General features: G+C 47.4%; 2 protein-coding genes across 2 annotated transcripts in view; one reads left to right on the top strand and one right to left on the bottom strand.

Annotated features, from left to right (window-relative positions):
* The window catches only part of ntmt1 (N-terminal Xaa-Pro-Lys N-methyltransferase 1), a 10463-nt gene extending 6610 nt beyond the window's left edge, over positions 1 to 3853 (bottom strand). Inside the window, exons 1-2 of the mRNA XM_008424815.3 lie at positions 3721 to 3853; positions 3143 to 3294 (exon numbers count right to left, since the gene is read on the bottom strand). The gene's annotated coding sequence lies outside the window, so the exon portion shown is untranslated. The remainder of the gene's footprint in view (positions 1 to 3142; positions 3295 to 3720) is intronic.
* LOC145554043 (uncharacterized) lies at positions 3844 to 17515 on the top strand. Its single transcript, XM_081613267.1, has 2 exons — positions 3844 to 6204; positions 16734 to 17515. Exons 1-2 carry the CDS (start codon positions 4034 to 4036, stop codon positions 16861 to 16863), a joined length of 2301 nt encoding a protein of 766 aa, XP_081469393.1. The 5' UTR covers positions 3844 to 4033; the 3' UTR covers positions 16864 to 17515.

Genomic DNA, 17515 nt, shown 5'->3' with positions numbered 1-17515 from the left:
GTTGGATGGAGAGTTGGATGGACAGTTGGATGGACAGTTGGATGGACAGTTGGATGGAGAGTTAGATGGACAGTTGGATGGACAGTTGGATGGACAGTTGGATGGACAGTTAGATGGACAGTTGGATGGACAGTTGGATGGACAGTTAGATGGAGAGTTAGATGGACAGTTAGAAGGACAGTTAGATGGACAGTTAGATGGATGGACAGTTGGATGGACAGTTGGATGGACAGTTAGATGGACAGTTAGATGGACAGTTAGATGGATGGACAGTTGGATGGACAGTTGGATGGACAGTTGGATGGAGAGTTAGATGGACAGTTGGATGGAGAGTTGGATGGACAGTTGGATGGACAGTTGGATGGACAGTTGGATGGATGGACAGTTGGATGGAGAGTTAGATGGACAGTTGGATGGACAGTTGGATGGATGGACAGTTGGATGGAGAGTTAGATGGACAGTTGGATGGACAGTTAGATGGACAGTTAGATGGACAGTTAGATGGATGGACAGTTGGATGGACAGTTAGATGGATGGACAGTTGGATGGATGGACAGTTAGATGGACAGTTGGATGGACAGTTGGATGGACAATTGGATGAAGAGTTAGATGGACAGTTGGATGGACAGTTGGATGGACAGTTAGATGGACAGTTAGATGGACAGTTAGATGGACAGTTGGATGGACAGTTGGATGGACAATTGGATGAAGAGTTAGATGGACAGTTGGATGGACAGTTAGATGGACAGTTAGATGGACAGTTAGATGGACAGTTGGATGGACAGTTGGATGGACAGTTGGATGGACAGTTGGATGGAGAGTTAGATGGACAGTTGGATGGACAGTTGGATGGATGGACAGTTGGATGGAGAGTTGGATGGACAGTTGGATGGACAGTTGGATGGACAGTTAGATGGACAGTTGGATGGAGAGTTGGATGGACAGTTGGATGGACAGTTGGATGGACAGTTGGATGGAGAGTTAGATGGACAGTTGGATGGACAGTTGGATGGATGGACAGTTGGATGGACAGTTGGATGGACAGTTGGATGGACAGTTGGATGGATGGAGAGTTAGATGGACAGTTGGATGGACAGTTGGATGGACAGTTAGATGGACAGTTAGATGGACAGTTAGATGGATGGACAGTTGGATGGAGAGTTGGATGGACAGTTAGATGGACAGTTGGATGGACAGTTGGATGGACAGTTAGATGGAGAGTTAGATGGACAGTTGGATGGACAGTTAGATGGACAGTTGGATGGAGAGTTAGATGGATGGACAGTTGGATGGACAGTTGGATGGACAGTTGGATGGACAGTTGGATGGAGAGTTAGATGGATGGACAGTTGGATGGACAGTTGGATGGACAGTTGGATGGACAGATGGATGGACAGATGGATGGACAGTTGGTTGGACAGATGGATGGACAGTTGGTTGGACAGATGGATGGACAGTTGGTTGGACAGATGGATGGAGAGTTAGATGGAGAGTTAGATGGACAGTTAGATGGACAGATGGATGGACAGTTAGATGGAGAGTTAGATGGACAGTTAGATGGACAGTTGGATGGACAGATGGATGGACAGTTGGTTGGACAGATGGATGGACAGTTGGTTGGACAGATGGATGGACAGTTAGATGGAGAGTTAGATGGACAGATGGATGGACAGTTAGATGGAGAGTTAGATGGACAGTTAGATGGACAGATGGATGGACAGTTGGTTGGACAGATGGATGGACAGTTAGATGGACAGTTAGATGGACAGTTGGATGGACAGTTGGTTGGACAGATGGATGGACAGTTAGATGGAGAGTTAGATGGACAGATGGATGGACAGTTAGATGGAGAGTTAGATGGACAGTTAGATGGACAGATGGATGGACAGTTGGTTGGACAGATGGATGGACAGTTAGATGGATGGACAGTTGGTTGGACAGATGGATGGACAGTTAGATGGAGAGTTAGATGGACAGTTGGATGGACAGTTGGTTGGACAGATGGATGGACAGTTAGATGGAGAGTTAGATGGACAGTTAGATGGATGGACAGTTGGATGGACAGATGGATGGACAGTTAGATGGAGAGTTAGATGGACAGTTAGATGGACAGATGGATGGACAGTTAGATGGACAGTTGGATGGACAGTTGGATGGACAGTTGGATGGACAGTTAGATGGACAGTTGGATGGACAGTTAGATGGACAGTTAGATGGATGGACAGTTAGATGGATGGACAGTTAGATGGACAGTTAGTTGGATGGACAGTTAGATGGACAGTTAGATGGACAGTTAGATGGATGGACAGTTGGATGGACAGTTAGATGGACAGTTAGATGGACAGTTAGATGGATGGACAGTTGGTTGGACAGATGGATGGACAGTTAGATGGACAGTTAGATGGACAGTTAGATGGACAGATGGATGGACAGTTAGATGGACAGTTGGATGGACAGTTGGATGGACAGTTGGATGGACAGTTAGATGGACAGTTGGATGGACAGTTAGATGGACAGTTAGATGGATGGACAGTTAGATGGATGGACAGTTAGATGGACAGTTAGTTGGATGGACAGTTAGATGGACAGTTAGATGGACAGTTAGATGGATGGACAGTTGGATGGACAGTTAGATGGATGGACAGTTGGATGGACAGTTGGACAGACAGATGGCTGACTGCATCCAGCTGTCAATGCTCTGACCCGGTTCAGGTCCACTTCCTGTCCCGCCCTCTTAACAGGTGGGTCTGAACCCGTCAGTTCCCGGAAGTTCCACTGACCATATTTGGCAGCGGCTCAGCCGTCACGTGACCGTCGCTCATCCTGAGCTTCAGTGACTTAAAGCTCATATGTCCGAGCTGAGCTTTTGGTCGCTTTAGTAAAATGTCTGAACCGCTAGAAACTCGGAAACTCCGCATAAATATCAGACATAATTCCGACTAGTGACGGAGCAGAAACCTTCCAGCGGAACATCCGGTTTAAACCGTCACATTAAAGCCCCAAAGCTCTCTGCTTCCTGCCGGTTTAACGGCCAGGAGCCGGCTAGCCGCCGTTAGCTTCCCCCCCCCCACCCCCGCGGTGAGAGGCGGCGGCTCTGCCCGGTTCCGGACGGTCTCAGCCCGGCTAAGACTCGAGGACTGACCTGGTTCAGTGTCCGCCGGAGCTCCTGCGGTCCTCCTCGGCGTGTTTCACTCGCTTTCTATTTGGGGACATCGCCGCCACACGGACGGCACGTCATTTCCTTATTTGGTGTTCCTGGGAAATGGCCGGCCGGTAGCTCCCCCTGCTGGTAGGCTTGGAGAAGCGCAGAAACGAACACGGTGAAATAATAATAATAATAGTAACAGTAAAGTAACTTAGTTTTCATTCAAAATGTTCCTTTAAGAGGAGATGAAACAACTATTTCATATTTAACAAAGAAACGTTGGATTCTTCAGTTTTCCTCTAAATTCAGCAGCTGTTTATGTAACTTTTTACAAATAAAAACATGTTTAGACTGTAATATAAATACTTTAGCAGCAGTTATCACATCTGCGGCTATAAAACGCGGCACGTCCGACAAAAACGACCAAACCTCGGGATCCATCTCCCACAAAGCCCTCATGGGCTTCCGTAGGGAGCTCGTGACGCGACAGCTAGCGCTCTATGCTAACCTTAGCCTGTCGGTTTAAAGCTACAGTCAGTCTACGTAGCGCGATAAATGACCGAAAAGAGCCTTACGTTGCAGCTTTTCTCGAGGGTCAGCCTAGGTTTCCATGGTTACAGAGCTCTGTAAGACCACGTGACGGCTCTTCCATCGGCTGTTGGGTCCGCTTAGCTTACAGTCGCGCGTCTATACGCATGCGCACATGCGTAGGCGTGTCTCCGGGTTCGCCTGGCCGCGTCATAGTGGCTTATGACGCGGGCCGTTATGACGCGTCACAACGGCTTAGGTTCAGTTTAAACTCGGGTAGAAGTCACTGTAGAGAAGCTGTAGTGAGCAGAACGTCGTTTCTTCAAAAGGGAAAACTTTTTTTTGAGAGGAGAGACAGAAATGGAAGAGTCGTCGAGCGAGCCGATGAACAGAAGCATCCACATCTCCATCGACAACCTGGAGGACATCATGTTGCCCCGCCTGAACACCTTGACGCCAGCGCAGTGGACCCTGCTCTCTCAGGGCCTCAGGGATTCGCACATAACGGGCGTCATGGCCGACATCCTCACCAACATTTTCCAGCGGTGTGTGGAAAACTCGCTGACCGTCCTCGTGCCGATACTGGAAGACTGCATGGCGAAGTGCACGAAGACTACGGTACCGGATGAGAACGTCAGCGTGCACCTGACCACGGTGATCTCAACAGAGATGGCCGCCGTCCTGGAGGTGCCGCCGCCGGAGGAGGCCTGCGAGAGCAGCGTGGAGCTGAACTCTCTGATGGAGCAGGAGGTCTCTGAGAAAGTCACGTCCATTGCAAACGGCATCAGGAAAACCTCCAGCTTCCCTTCGTCCCCAGCCGTGTTCGCGAGCGGCTGCATTTCCAACCTGAGGAATTTCAACAGCATGGTCTCCAGCGCGGTCCAGTGCTTCCGGAAGCACGTGAACCGACCCAGATCCAGATGCATCGAGAGATACTGGAGCGCGTTCACCAAGAAGAGAACCTCGGGCGCGCGGCCGCCGCCGGCGGCGGCGGAAGCGGAGGCCGCCTGCGACCTCACGGAGAGAAGCGTTTCTCCCGTCGTGAAGTCTCTCTTCTCGGTGGCCTCGGTCAGCGAGAGCATCTCCGAAATCATAGAGAAATATTCCGACGACGCCAAAGGCGCGGAGGACGCGGGATCCGGCCCGGATCGCGTCGAGGTAAACGAGGTCGCGGACGGAATTAGCAAGACGATCATCGACGACCTTCATTACTGCAAGGCCGAAGGTCCGGTTGGACAGAAAGACCCGAGTAGCTCACGCGCTCCTCATTTCAACCTGAAAAAGATTCTCGGCGATATCAGGAACCTTTTCCGGTCAAAGGGCAAAACTGCTCCGCCCGCGAAAGAAGAAATCATCAAGAAACCACAGTTTTCCAGGTTTGCCAAGGACCAGTTCGCCACCATGACGTCTTCCTTGGAGAGCTCAGTTCGGGATTCACGGGACACGAACGTGGTGAAACTGAAACGGGGCAGATCCCTGTCAAACAGATTGGCTCGCCTCGTGTTCCCCGGATGGGGCCCAGAGAATTCAGCGGATCAGGCCTGGTCCAAACTTCAATCCCAACACCGAACAGACCAAATCCCCAAACTGGACTTCCAGTCCATCAAGCCTCAGTTCGACAGACTGTGTGCAGAGTTCATGGAGAACCCGCAGCTGAACGACCGGGTCAAGCAGTTCTCCAAGGAGCTGACCGATAAGTTATACACCGACATCACCAGTAGCCATCACTACAACCTTCCTGTTCCCCCTGAGAACCTCTCGGAGTCTGTGCTCTCCAGCGAGAAGATCAGCGACCTCTCGGGCCAGAGGGAGATTTGCCCGGAGATCTTCTACGCCAGAACGGAAGACGAGGTGAGGAGGTTTCTCCAGAACATCTTCCTCTGGATCAGGGACGAGCAGATCAGTCGCATCAGCGAGAGCGACAGGCTGTCCAACGTGCTGTCGGAGATCAGCGACCTCGTCGGGCAGACGTACGAGACTAGAGTACCCAGGGTCTCCGTCTCCGCCGCCGCCGCCGGCGGCGACCCCCAGACAGAATCTACGGATAACAAATTGGTCACATTTGTCCAAGAAATCACCGCGATTGAAATCGAGGAGCCGCCCGAGACCCCCGACGATCAGATGAGAGACCTGGAGGTGGGCACGGCGTGCTTCGTGTTCAGGGCGGTTCTGAACTGCTCCAAGGAGAACGGGGGGTCCTTCAACCGCAAGGAGATGCGGAGGATCCTGCGCTACCTGTCGGGGCAGAGGATACGCCGGATCGCCGACTTCTCCGTCAGCATGGACAACGACAACAACACGCACTTTGCTAGGAACCTGTACGAGGCCCTGAAGGAGCAGTTCGGCTCCGCGGAGGAGCTGCAGAGGGCGGCCATGTCGCCGGACGGCGCGGCGTTTCGGGAGGCCCTGGAGGCGCATCTGAGGGGCTACATCCCCAAGAGGGGCAACAAGAGCGTGACGCAGAAAACCGTCTCGAAGGTCAGGAAGACCGTGAGGATGCTGATCGGGAATCAGACCCCGACCACCTGCCAGTAGATCGATCACACACACACACACACACACGCACACACACACACACACACACACACGGTATTTTCATCAGGTTTTCACCGGGTTCTCCGGTTTGTCCTCTTTAAAAAGCTTTTATGATCTAATTTCCTGAGTAACAAATAAATAAACTGTAAAAAAAAACAACCCCACAGCTGTAACATCTGGAGTTTTGTTAACAAATAAAATAAATAAAATACAATTTATGGCACCATTTATGGAGTCATTAATTATATTTTATTTATTAATGAAATAAATAAAATGTATTCATTTAAATAAATATTTAAATGAATAAATTTTAAATAAATATTTAAAAATAATTAATTTTATTATTTAATAAATATTTTTTATTTAATAATAATAAATTTAATATTTTATTATTAAATATTTTATTTAATAATAAAATATTAAATATTTTATTATTAAATATTTTATTTAATAATAAAATATTATTATTAAATAATATTTAATAATAATAAATATTATTTATTATTAAATATAAAATAATAAAATAAATTTTATTAATAACAAATATTTAATAAAATTTATTAAATATTTATTTAATAAATATTTTATTTATTAAATAATAAAATAAAACGTTTGACTCCATAAATGGTGCCAAGCGTTTGTGCTGCTTTGGCTTTGAAGATATTAATGAAAGGTTAAAGGTCAAGCAGCCCCGTCCACTTTCCCAGAATGACCTTTAACCTTTAAAGCCAGAGCAGCAGGAAGGTTTTGACGCCATTTTGTCTGGTTTTATTCTTATACATTCACAATGTTTAATTCGTGTAAAAGACTCTGTTTCTTATAAAGTCTTTTTTTTTTAAATCATCGGTTTAAAGTTGGACATTTTTGAACAGCGTCTGAATTTCCCAGGACATGAAAGAAGCAGCAGCAGAACTTCTTCATAGCTGAAGGTTCCGGTTCTGGTTCTGGTTCTGGTTCTGCTCGCTCAGTCAGCAGCTGCAGTTCCGCAACGCGGCCACATGGTGGCAGTGCAGCTCCGAGCTGCAGCGATGTGCGGGGCGGCGGGTTTTGGGGGACATTTCCGGTCAGCGTTTGAGTTCGTTCTCAGTGAGACTTTTTTCTTTTCATCATCATCATCATCATCATCATCATCATCATCATCATCATCATCATCATCATCATCATCATATGCAACAAACAAACATTGTATCAGCACCAGATGTAAACAAATGTAAAGAACCTGACGTCCGGACGACATTTTATGAATGAAAAACGTGCCCATAATAATGATTACACTCAGTAGCCTTTCACAAGACTTTTCTCATTAATTCCAAAAACAACGTCTTTCGTAGAAAATTCAGGCAAGTGAGGAATTTTAGGGAGAAGCCAGGTGAGCACATCATCCCACAAAGCTTTACAAGAGATGTTCAGTGGATTCAATGTCACCGTCACAAAGTAAACAAGTTTTATCATCAATAGCAAATCGGCGTCTACGGAACTCCTTAGAGGGAAAAACACCTGGAGACATTTTTGAAGTGGACTTCCTTGGCTTTTGGGGGAACGGGAAGATTTAAAATCAGTGAAACTGTTCGCTGCTGAGTCCAGACTCGGAACCCTGAGCTAGCAGCAGCAGCTAGCAGCAGCTAGCAGCAGCAGCTAGCAGCAGCTAGCGGCAGCAGCTAGCAGCAGCTAGCGGCACCAGCAAGCAGCTAGCGGCAGCAGCTAGCAGCAGCAGCTAGCGGCACCAGCAAGCAGCTAGCGGCAGCAGCTAGCAGCAGCAGCTAGCAGCAACTAGCGGCAGCAGCTAGCAGCAGCTAGCGGCAGCAGCAAGCAGCTAGCGGCAGCAGCTAGCAGCAACTAGCGGCAGCAGCTAGCGGCAGCAGCTAGCAGCAACTAGCGGCAGCAGCTAGCAGCACCTAGCAGCAGCTAGCGGCAGCAGCAGCTAGCGGCAGCAGCTAGCAGCAGCAGCAACTAGCGGCAGCAGCTAGCAGCACCTAGCAGCAGCTAGCAGCAGCTAGCGGCAGCAGCTAGCAGCTAGCAGCAGCTAGCAGCAGCAGCAGATAGCGGCAGCAGCAGATAGCGGCAGCAGCTAGCAGCAGCTAGCAGCAGCTAGCGGCAGCAGCTAGCAGCAGCAGCTAGCAGCAGCAGCAGCTAGCGGCAGCACCTAGCAGCAGCTAGCAGCAACTAGCAGCAGCTAGCGGCAGCAGCAGCTAGCGGCAGCAGCTAGCAGCAGCTAGCGGCCGCAGCTAGCAGCAAGCAGCTAGCGGCAGCAGCTAGCAGCAAGCAGCTAGCGGCAGCAGCTAGCAGCAGCTAGCGGCAGCAGCTAGCAGCAGCAGCTAGCAGCAACTAGCGGCAGCAGCTAGCAGCAGCTAGCGGCAGCAGCAAGCAGCTAGCGGCAGCAGCTAGCAGCAACTAGCGGCAGCAGCTAGCAGCACCTAGCAGCAGCTAGCGGCAGCAGCAGCTAGCGGCAGCAGCTAGCAGCAGCAGCAACTAGCGGCAGCAGCTAGCAGCACCTAGCAGCAGCTAGCAGCAACTAGCAGCAGCTAGCGGCAGCAGCTAGCAGCAGCTAGCGGCAGCAGCTAGCAGCTAGCGGCAGCAGCTAGCAGCAGCTAGCGGCAGCAGCAAGCAGCTAGCGGCGGCAGCAGCTAGCAGCAGCAGCTAGCAGCAACTAGCGGCAGCAGCTAGCAGCACCTAGCAGCAGCTAGCGGCAGCAGCAGCTAGCGGCAGCAGCTAGCAGCAAGCAGCTAGCGGCAGCAGCTAGCAGCAGCAGCTAGCAGCAACTAGCGGCAGCAGCTAGCGGCAGCAGCTAGCAGCAGCAGCTAGCAGCAACTAGCGGCAGCAGCTAGCAGCCTGCTGCTTCCTTTTTCAGCTCTCAGGCTAGAGCTTCCTGCCAGGTGTATCACCTGTGGACCTCCGGACGGACGGAGACCTTCGGTCTGAGTGTCGTTCCTGTCAGCGTCCACTGAGGGGCGCTGCAGCGCAGAAATACAACCTGCTAAAACAATAAATAAGCTCCAGTTTTCATTCCAACCTTCAACTTGGAGGACATAAAATCCTGAAAAACTGGGATTCTCAGTCAGACTGAAGATGTTTGTTGTCTTAATGGGGATGGAAATAATCTGCTGGGTTCCTACGGGATAAAGTCCACGTACCGATCTCTGTGATTGGACTGTTCCCATCAGTACAGCTGCTCTGGGGGCCATTCGGGGGCTTTTATTTTGAAGGAAAACAGCTTCGCAGCTTTTAAACTTTGATCACTGATCCAGTTTCTGCTCTGATAAAAACAAGATTCCAGATTCAATGATCAGGATGGACCTGCTGGTCGTTGAGCTCTCTGATGGTCAGCACACAGCTCCACTCATGAAGGAAAGCATGTCCACCTCCAGAGCCTCTGCTGCTGCTCGTCATCACTGACTGGAGATTTTCTGTTTGCTTTCCTCAGTGAAGTTCATCAACTTCCTGGTCAGCGCAGATCGGTTAGCCTTAGCCGACTTTGGTGGCTAAAGCTAACCAATCCATTGGTGGGCACCGCTAGCTAAAAGTCGAGCTAAAGAACTAATCATGAATATCAGCTCTGTTCATGCTAAAGCGCTACACTAGCATAGTAATTAGTGTAAGCTAATGCTAAAGGGAAATTAGCAGGAGCTCATGCTAAAGCACTATAGCGTAATTATGTTAAGCTAGTGCTAAAGCGCTGCTATACCAACACAGGAATGAGCAGAAACTAATGTTGCTCATGTTGAAGCTCATGACAGACATAATAATTAGCTGTCGCTAAAGCTAACACGCTATGCTAACAATTAGCAGAAGATAATATCTGTTTACAGGTTGTTAACGATTATACTGGTTATTACTGGTTATTACTGGTTATCATTGGTGAACTTTGGTCTACAGATGATCTCTTGTTCCACTCAAGCCGTCTCACGCTAACATCGTGCTAACTGGTCGTTAGCATGAGGCGTTAGCTACTCCCTAGCTGCGCCTCCAGGAAGTGGAGCTGCCGCAGGCGCTTGTTGACGCTCAGGTTTAAATCTTTTGAGTTTCCGGATGGTTTCGGGAGTAAAACTCCAAACTGCGGAGCTTTAAATCGGCTCCAGCTCCGTTTCTGGCGGTTCCTCCGGCAGCGGCAGCAGATGGATGTGTGGTCTGCAGACACACACACACACACACACACACACCTATTGAGGCTTGGGTGTTTTTATCCCAGCCTTATTGGAAAAGCGTCCAGCTGAAATTAGATATTGATCCTGCGGCGCTGGCGCTCCACGCCGGTGATCCCTTCCCTTTCATTTAGACCTGCTCTCCGTCTCGCTGTCACTCCTGGGATCCGTTTCATTGGGATTCTTCTCATTTGTGCGTCTTGGCTTCCATCACTGGTTCCTCCCACAGCAGCAGGAAGGAGGAGACTGGGAGAACTGGAGCTGCACCAGCAGATGCTAACGCTACAGAAGCTAACATCTACAGCAGGACAGATGCTAACGCTACAGAAGCTAACATCTACAGCAGGACAGATGCTAACGCTACAGAAGCTAACATCTACAGCAGGACAGATGCTAACTCTACAGAAGGAGGAGACTGGGAGAACTGGAGCTGCACCAGCAGCTTCATATTTGATGGATATTTGTTAATTTTTATGAATGATTTATCCCAAAATGGCTAAAAGGAATGAAACGGTCTGATCCCACTTCAAAATAAGAGCATGAATATAAATATCAAACAGCCGAGATCCAAAACTTCATGCTGATGTTCAGAGGTGGCATATTAGCATATTCTGCTAATAGCAAAGCTAATTTTTCAGTTAGCGCTTTAGCGTTTTAGCTAGTTTGAAAACATTTAGCGCCCTTAGCTTTCCTGAAACCAAATTTTGAGACAAGTCCTAAAGCGCCAATTTAGTAAAACTTCAGTTACATAAAATGTATCTGTGTTGAAGTTTTGTTTATAATTCTACAGGTGGTTTCATGCTTTTATTTTGAAGTGAGTGAAGGCTGTTTAATTCCTTTTCCTCTTTTCGTTCTCCAGTTGTTCATAACATGAACAAGATATCAGAAATAAAAACAATATTTATCAGTAAACACATAAAAGCTATTGAGCTGAATGTTTAAGTAAAGTGGGACTTTAGGATTTATCCGGAAACGTAAATGTTTTAAAGTTACCGTAAATGCTAACGCGCTAACTGAAGCATTAGCTCTGGTTTTAGCGTGCTAGCGGACGTGTGTCCACCTCGGAACATTGTTAAGACCTCTTTGGGGAATCCCTGACCTCTGACCTCCTGTCCTGGATCTCCTGGGTCTCTTGAAATACTTGAAATATGCGTTCATGACAGGCTATGCTAGCTGCAGAGCATGATTGACAGCGCTAAGACCCGCCTCCTGGCTCTGATTGGTTGAGAAAACAGTAAATCTGTTCACAGATTATCTGCCTGAAAACAAACTGTCACGACATGGAGACAGTTTTATTAAATATGTGAAAAATGTATGTTTTAGAAAACTGACGTACTGCAGCTTTAAGGGAAAAGATGAGAAGACAGACACTCTTCAACAACATGGCTACTTCCCTGAAGGAAACTGTCCTACCATCACAAATGTAAAACATTTAGCAGTTTGCTAAAGTCAAAAATTAAAGTCCCAGAGCTGAGACAAGGAGTACGGGAGATCTGCTGAGGAGGATGCAAATATGGAAAATCATCTTTTAATTTCCCAAATGTACTTTAATCATCGATGCTAACGCTACAGAAGCTAACATCTACAGCAGGACTGATGCTAACGCTACAGAAGCTAACATCTACAGCAGGACCGATGCTAACGCTACAGAAGCTAACATTACAGCAGGACAGATGCTAACGCTAAAGAAGCTAACATCTACAGCAGGACAGATGCTAACGCTACAGAAGCTAACACCTACAGCAGGACAGATGCTAACGCTACAGAAGCTACCATCTACAGCAGGACAGATGCTAGCGCTAGAAAAGCTAACATCTATAGAAGGACAGATGCTATCGCTACAGAAGCTACCATCTACAGCAGGACAGATGCTATCGCTACAGAAGCTAACATCTATAGAAGGACAGATGCTAACGCTACAGAAGCTAACATCTACAGCAGGACAGATGCTAATGCTACAGAAGCTACCATCTACAGCAGGACAGATGCTATCGCTACAGAAGCTAACATCTACAGCAGGACAGATGCTATCGCTACAGAAGCTACCATCTACAGCAGGACAGATGCTATCGCTACAGAAGCTAACATCTACAGCAGGACAGATGCTAACGCTACAGAAGCTACCATCTACAGCAGGACAGATGCTATCGCTACAGAAGCTAACATCTACAGCAGGACAGATGCTATCGCTACAGAAGCTACCATCTACAGCAGGACAGATGCTATCGCTACAGAAGCTAACATCTATAGAAGGACAGATGCTAACGCTACAGAAGCTAACTTCTACAGCAGGACAGATGCTAATGCTACAGAAGCTAACTTCTACAGCAGGACAGATGCTAACGCTACAGAAGCCAACATCTACAGCAGGACAGATGCTAATGCTACAGAAGCTAACATCTACAGCAGGACAGATGCTAACGCTACAGAAGGAGGAGACTGGGAGAACTGGAGCTGCACCAGCAGCTTCATATTTGATGGATATTTGTTAATTTTTATGAATGATTTATCCCAAAATGGCTAAAAGGAATGAAACGGTCTTATCCCACTTCAAAATAAGAGCATGAATATAAATATCAAACAGCCGAGATCCAAAACTTCATGCTGATGTTCAGAGGTGGCATATTAGCATATTCTGCTAATAGCAAAGCTAATTTTTCAGTTAGCGCTTTAGCGTTTTGGCTAATTTGAAAACATTTAGCGCCCTTAGCTTTCCTGAAACCAAATTTGAGACAAGTCCTAAAGAGCCAATTTAGTAAAACTTCAGTTACATAAAATGTATCCGTGTTGAAGTTTTGTTTATAATTCTACAAGTGGTTTCATGCTTTTATTTGAAGTGAGTGAAGGCTGTTTAATTCCTTTTCCTCTTTTCGTTCTCCAATTGTTCATAACATGAACAAGATATCAGAAATAAAAACAATATTTATCAGTAAACACATAAAAGTTATTGAGCTGAATGTTTAAGTAAAGTGGGACTTTAGGATTTATCCGGAAACGTAAATGTTTTAAAGTTACCGTAAATGCTAACGCGCTAACTGAAGCATTAGCTCTGGTTTTAGCGTGCTAGCGGACGTGTGTCCACCTCGGAACATCGTTAAGACCTCTTTGGGGAATCCCTGACCTCTGACCTCCTGTCCTGGATCTCCTGGGTCTCTTGAAATACTTGAAATATGGGTTCATGACAGGCTATGCTAGCTGCAGAGCATGATTGACAGCGCTAAGACCCGCCTCCTGGCTCTGATTGGTTGAGAAAACAGAGGAAATCTGTTCACAGATTATCTGCCTGAAAACAAACTGTCACGACATGGAGACAGTTTTATTAAATATGTGAAAAATGTATGTTTTAGAAAACTGACGTACTGCAGCTTTAAGGGAAAAGATGAGAAGACAGACACTCTTCAACAACATGGCTACTTCCCTGAAGGAAACTGTCCTACCATCACAAATGTAAAACATTTAGCAGTTTGCTAAAGTCAAAAATTAAAGTCCCAGAGCTGAGACAAGGAGTACGGGAGATCTGCTGAGGAGGATGCAAATATGGAAAATCATCTTTTAATTTCCCAAATGTACTTTAATCATCGATGCTAACGCTACAGAAGCTAACATCTACAGCAGGACTGATGCTAACGCTACAGAAGCTAACATCTACAGCAGGACCGATGCTAACGCTACAGAAGCTAACATTACAGCAGGACAGATGCTAACGCTAAAGAAGCTAACATCTACAGCAGGACAGATGCTAACGCTAAAGAAGCTAACATCTACAGCAGGACAGATGCTAACGCTACAGAAGCTAACACCTACAGCAGGACAGATGCTAACGCTACAGAAGCTACCATCTACAGCAGGACAGATGCTAACGCTACAGAAGCTAACATTTACAGCAGGACTGATGCTAACGCTACAGAAGCTAACATCTACAGCAGGACTGATGCTAACGCTACAGAAGCTAACATCTACAGCAGGACCGATGCTAACGCTACAGAAGCTAACATTACAGCAGGACAGATGCTAACGCTAAAGAAGCTAACATCTACAGCAGGACAGATGCTAACGCTAAAGAAGCTAACATCTACAGCAGGACAGATGCTAACGCTACAGAAGCTAACACCTACAGCAGGACAGATGCTAACGCTACAGAAGCTACCATCTACAGCAGGACTGATGCTAACGCTACAGAAGCTAACATCTACAGCAGGACAGATGCTAATGCTACAGACGCTAACATCTACAGCAGGACCGATGCTAATGCTACAGAAGCTAACATCTACAGCAGGACTGATGCTAACGCTACAGAAGCTAACATCTACAGCAGGACCGATGCTAACGCTACAGAAGCTAACATTACAGCAGGACAGATGCTAACGCTAAAGAAGCTAACATCTACAGCAGGACAGATGCTAACGCTACAGAAGCTAACACCTACAGCAGGACAGATGCTAACGCTACAGAAGCTAACTTCTACAGCATGACAGATGCTAATGCTACAGAAGCTAACATCTACAGCAGGACAGATGCTAACGCTACAGAAGCTAACATCTACAGCAGGACAGATGCTAACGCTACAGAAACAAACATCTACAGCAGGACAGATGCTAACGCTACAGAAGCTAACTTCTACAGCAGGACAGATGCTAACGCTACAGAAGCTAACTTCTACAGCAGGACAGATGTTAACGCTACAGAAGCTAACATCTACAGCAGGACAGATGCTAATGCTACAGAAGCTAACATCTACAGCAGGACAGATGCTAATGCTACAGAAGCTAACATCTCCAGCTGCACAGATGCTAACGCTACAGAAGCTAACATCTACAGCAGGACCGATGCTAACGCTACAGAAGCTAACATTACAGCAGGACAGATGCTAACGCTAAAGAAGCTAACATCTACAGCAGGACAGATGCTAACGCTACAGAAGCTAACACCTACAGCAGGACAGATGCTAACGCTACAGAAGCTACCATCTACAGCAGGACAGATGCAAATGCTACAGAAGCTAACATCTACAGCAGGACCGATGCTAATGCTACAGAAGCTAACATCTACAGCAGGACAGATGCTAACGCTACAGAAGCTAACATCTACAGAAGGACAGATGCTAACGCCACAGAAGCTAACATCTACAGCAGGACAGATGCTAACGCTACAGAAGCTAACATCTACAGCAGGACAGATGCTTATTATTTTTATTATTCTAAGTTATTATTTATTGTTATATATTATAATATATAATTATTATAAGTTTATTTCATGTTTCCTTCATGACATGAAACCGTCCAGGTTTTGAATATTTTGGATGAAGATTGAAAAAAAAAACCCATTTTCAATAAAAACAACATTCATGATTTAAAAAACAAGTTTCTGTATTTATCCAGGTTTCAATACATTCGTGGAAAAACTGATTATCGGATATTTTCCTGTGATTAGATGACGAATCTGCTGTAATTAAGTTAAAACTTTTAAATCAAGCAGCTGCGGAGAATCTGTGCTGTCAGGAATCCCTCGTTCACCCCGTGACCTTTGACCCGAGTCCAGCTGGCTGAGTGTTACATCAGCATTAAAACGGTGGTAGCACCGTGGGCACTTTACCGTCGGTGACGTTGCCATGACGACATGTCGTGTTTATTTCCCCCCGTCTGGTGTCAGAGCAGAGGGTGTGAATACTTTATGACGTGACTAAATATGAGTTTAATGTGTTTATGGAAACAGTGGAGGCGTGAAAACTAAACGGTTTTATTCAGATTGTTGTCGATTGTTTTGGTGAGTTTTGTTTTCCTCTCCAGGTTCTGACTCGGTTCTGGCTCTGGGTTCTGACTCGGTTCTGGCTCTGGGTTCTGGCTCTGGGTTCTGACTCGGTTCTGACTCGGTTCTGGCTCTGGGTTCTGACTCGGTTCTGACTCGGTTCTGGCTCTGGGTTCTGACTCGGTTCTGGCTCTGGGTTCTGACTCGGTTCTGGCTCTGGGTTCTGGCTCTGGGTTCTGACTCGGTTCTGGCTCTGGGTTCTGACTCGGTTCTGGCTCTGGGTTCTGACTCGGTTCTGGCTCTGGGTTCTGACTCGGTTCTGGCTCTGGGTTTCCTCCGCTGCTCGGTTGCAGCTGAAGTTTATTTTTATGTTTCTGAGCAGAAGCAGAAACGAGCTTTCTGAAAAGAAAACATCTCCTCTTCCTCCTCCTCCTCCTCCTCCTCCTCCTCCTCCTCCTCCTCCTCCTCCTCCTCCTCCTCCTCCTCCTCCTCCTCCTCCTCCTCCTCCTCCTCCTCCTCCTCCTCCTCCTCTTCCTCCTCTTCCTCCTCCTCCTCCTCTTCCTCCTCTTCCTCCTCCAAACTCCCTCGGGATCACCTTCACTCATCACCTCATCTATTTTTTCCCCCTCCTCTGTTGCTAGGCAACCGACAGGAAGAGCATCACTCGGAGACGTCCAAACCACAGGAAGAGGCTCCCAGAAACACACTTCAGACAAAACAGACCTGGAAAAGCAACGCGTCGGCCCGCTGCGCGCTGAAGCCGCTTCATGAGCTTCGACGGCTGAAAAACAGCAAAACGGGAGGCAGGAGCCGAACAGTTCCTGAACTGAAGAGCTGGATCCGTTTCCTGAGGCTCTCAGCTGGTCGTTTGTTTGCCACGTTGCCTTGTTGCAGAAGCAACCTGAGCAACCTGAGCAACCGGAGCAACCTGAGCAACCTGAGCAACCTGAGCAACCGGAGCAACCTGAGCAACCTGAGCAACCTGAGCAACCTGAGCAACCTGAGCAACCGGAGCAACCTGAGCAACCTGAGCAACCTGAGCAACCGGAGCAACCTGAGCAGAGCTTCACCGCATCGGTTCAGTGAACATCCAGCCTGCAGATCCTGGCAGTTTGTTCAGATTTTGAAATGATGTAAAAGTTTCCTGGATTTTCCTAAAATGAAACTTTAATTTTAGTCGGTTCAGTTTCCTAGTTCCTCCGTTTTGTCAGAACCTCGTCCATTTTGCGCTAACTATGCTAACTGGATTAGCGACGACTCGATGCAACCTGCTGCGTTTCTCAGACCAACCTGATGATCGACCTGACCTCTGCCCCCCAAACATGTCATGACCCTAAAGGTCAAAACCAGCATCCCATCCGTTCCCTGCTGGAGTTACTGCGGTCGGTACGGCATCGCAGGATCCAACTGGATCCGGTGTTCA

This window comes from Poecilia reticulata, chromosome 12 (genome assembly GCF_904066995.2).
Source record: "Poecilia reticulata chromosome 12, P_reticulata-male-v2, whole genome shotgun sequence".
NCBI classification, from domain to species: domain Eukaryota; kingdom Metazoa; phylum Chordata; class Actinopteri; order Cyprinodontiformes; family Poeciliidae; genus Poecilia; species Poecilia reticulata.
Note: the sequence above shows the minus strand (reverse complement) of the source record. Positions and strands in the feature narration are given on the sequence as shown.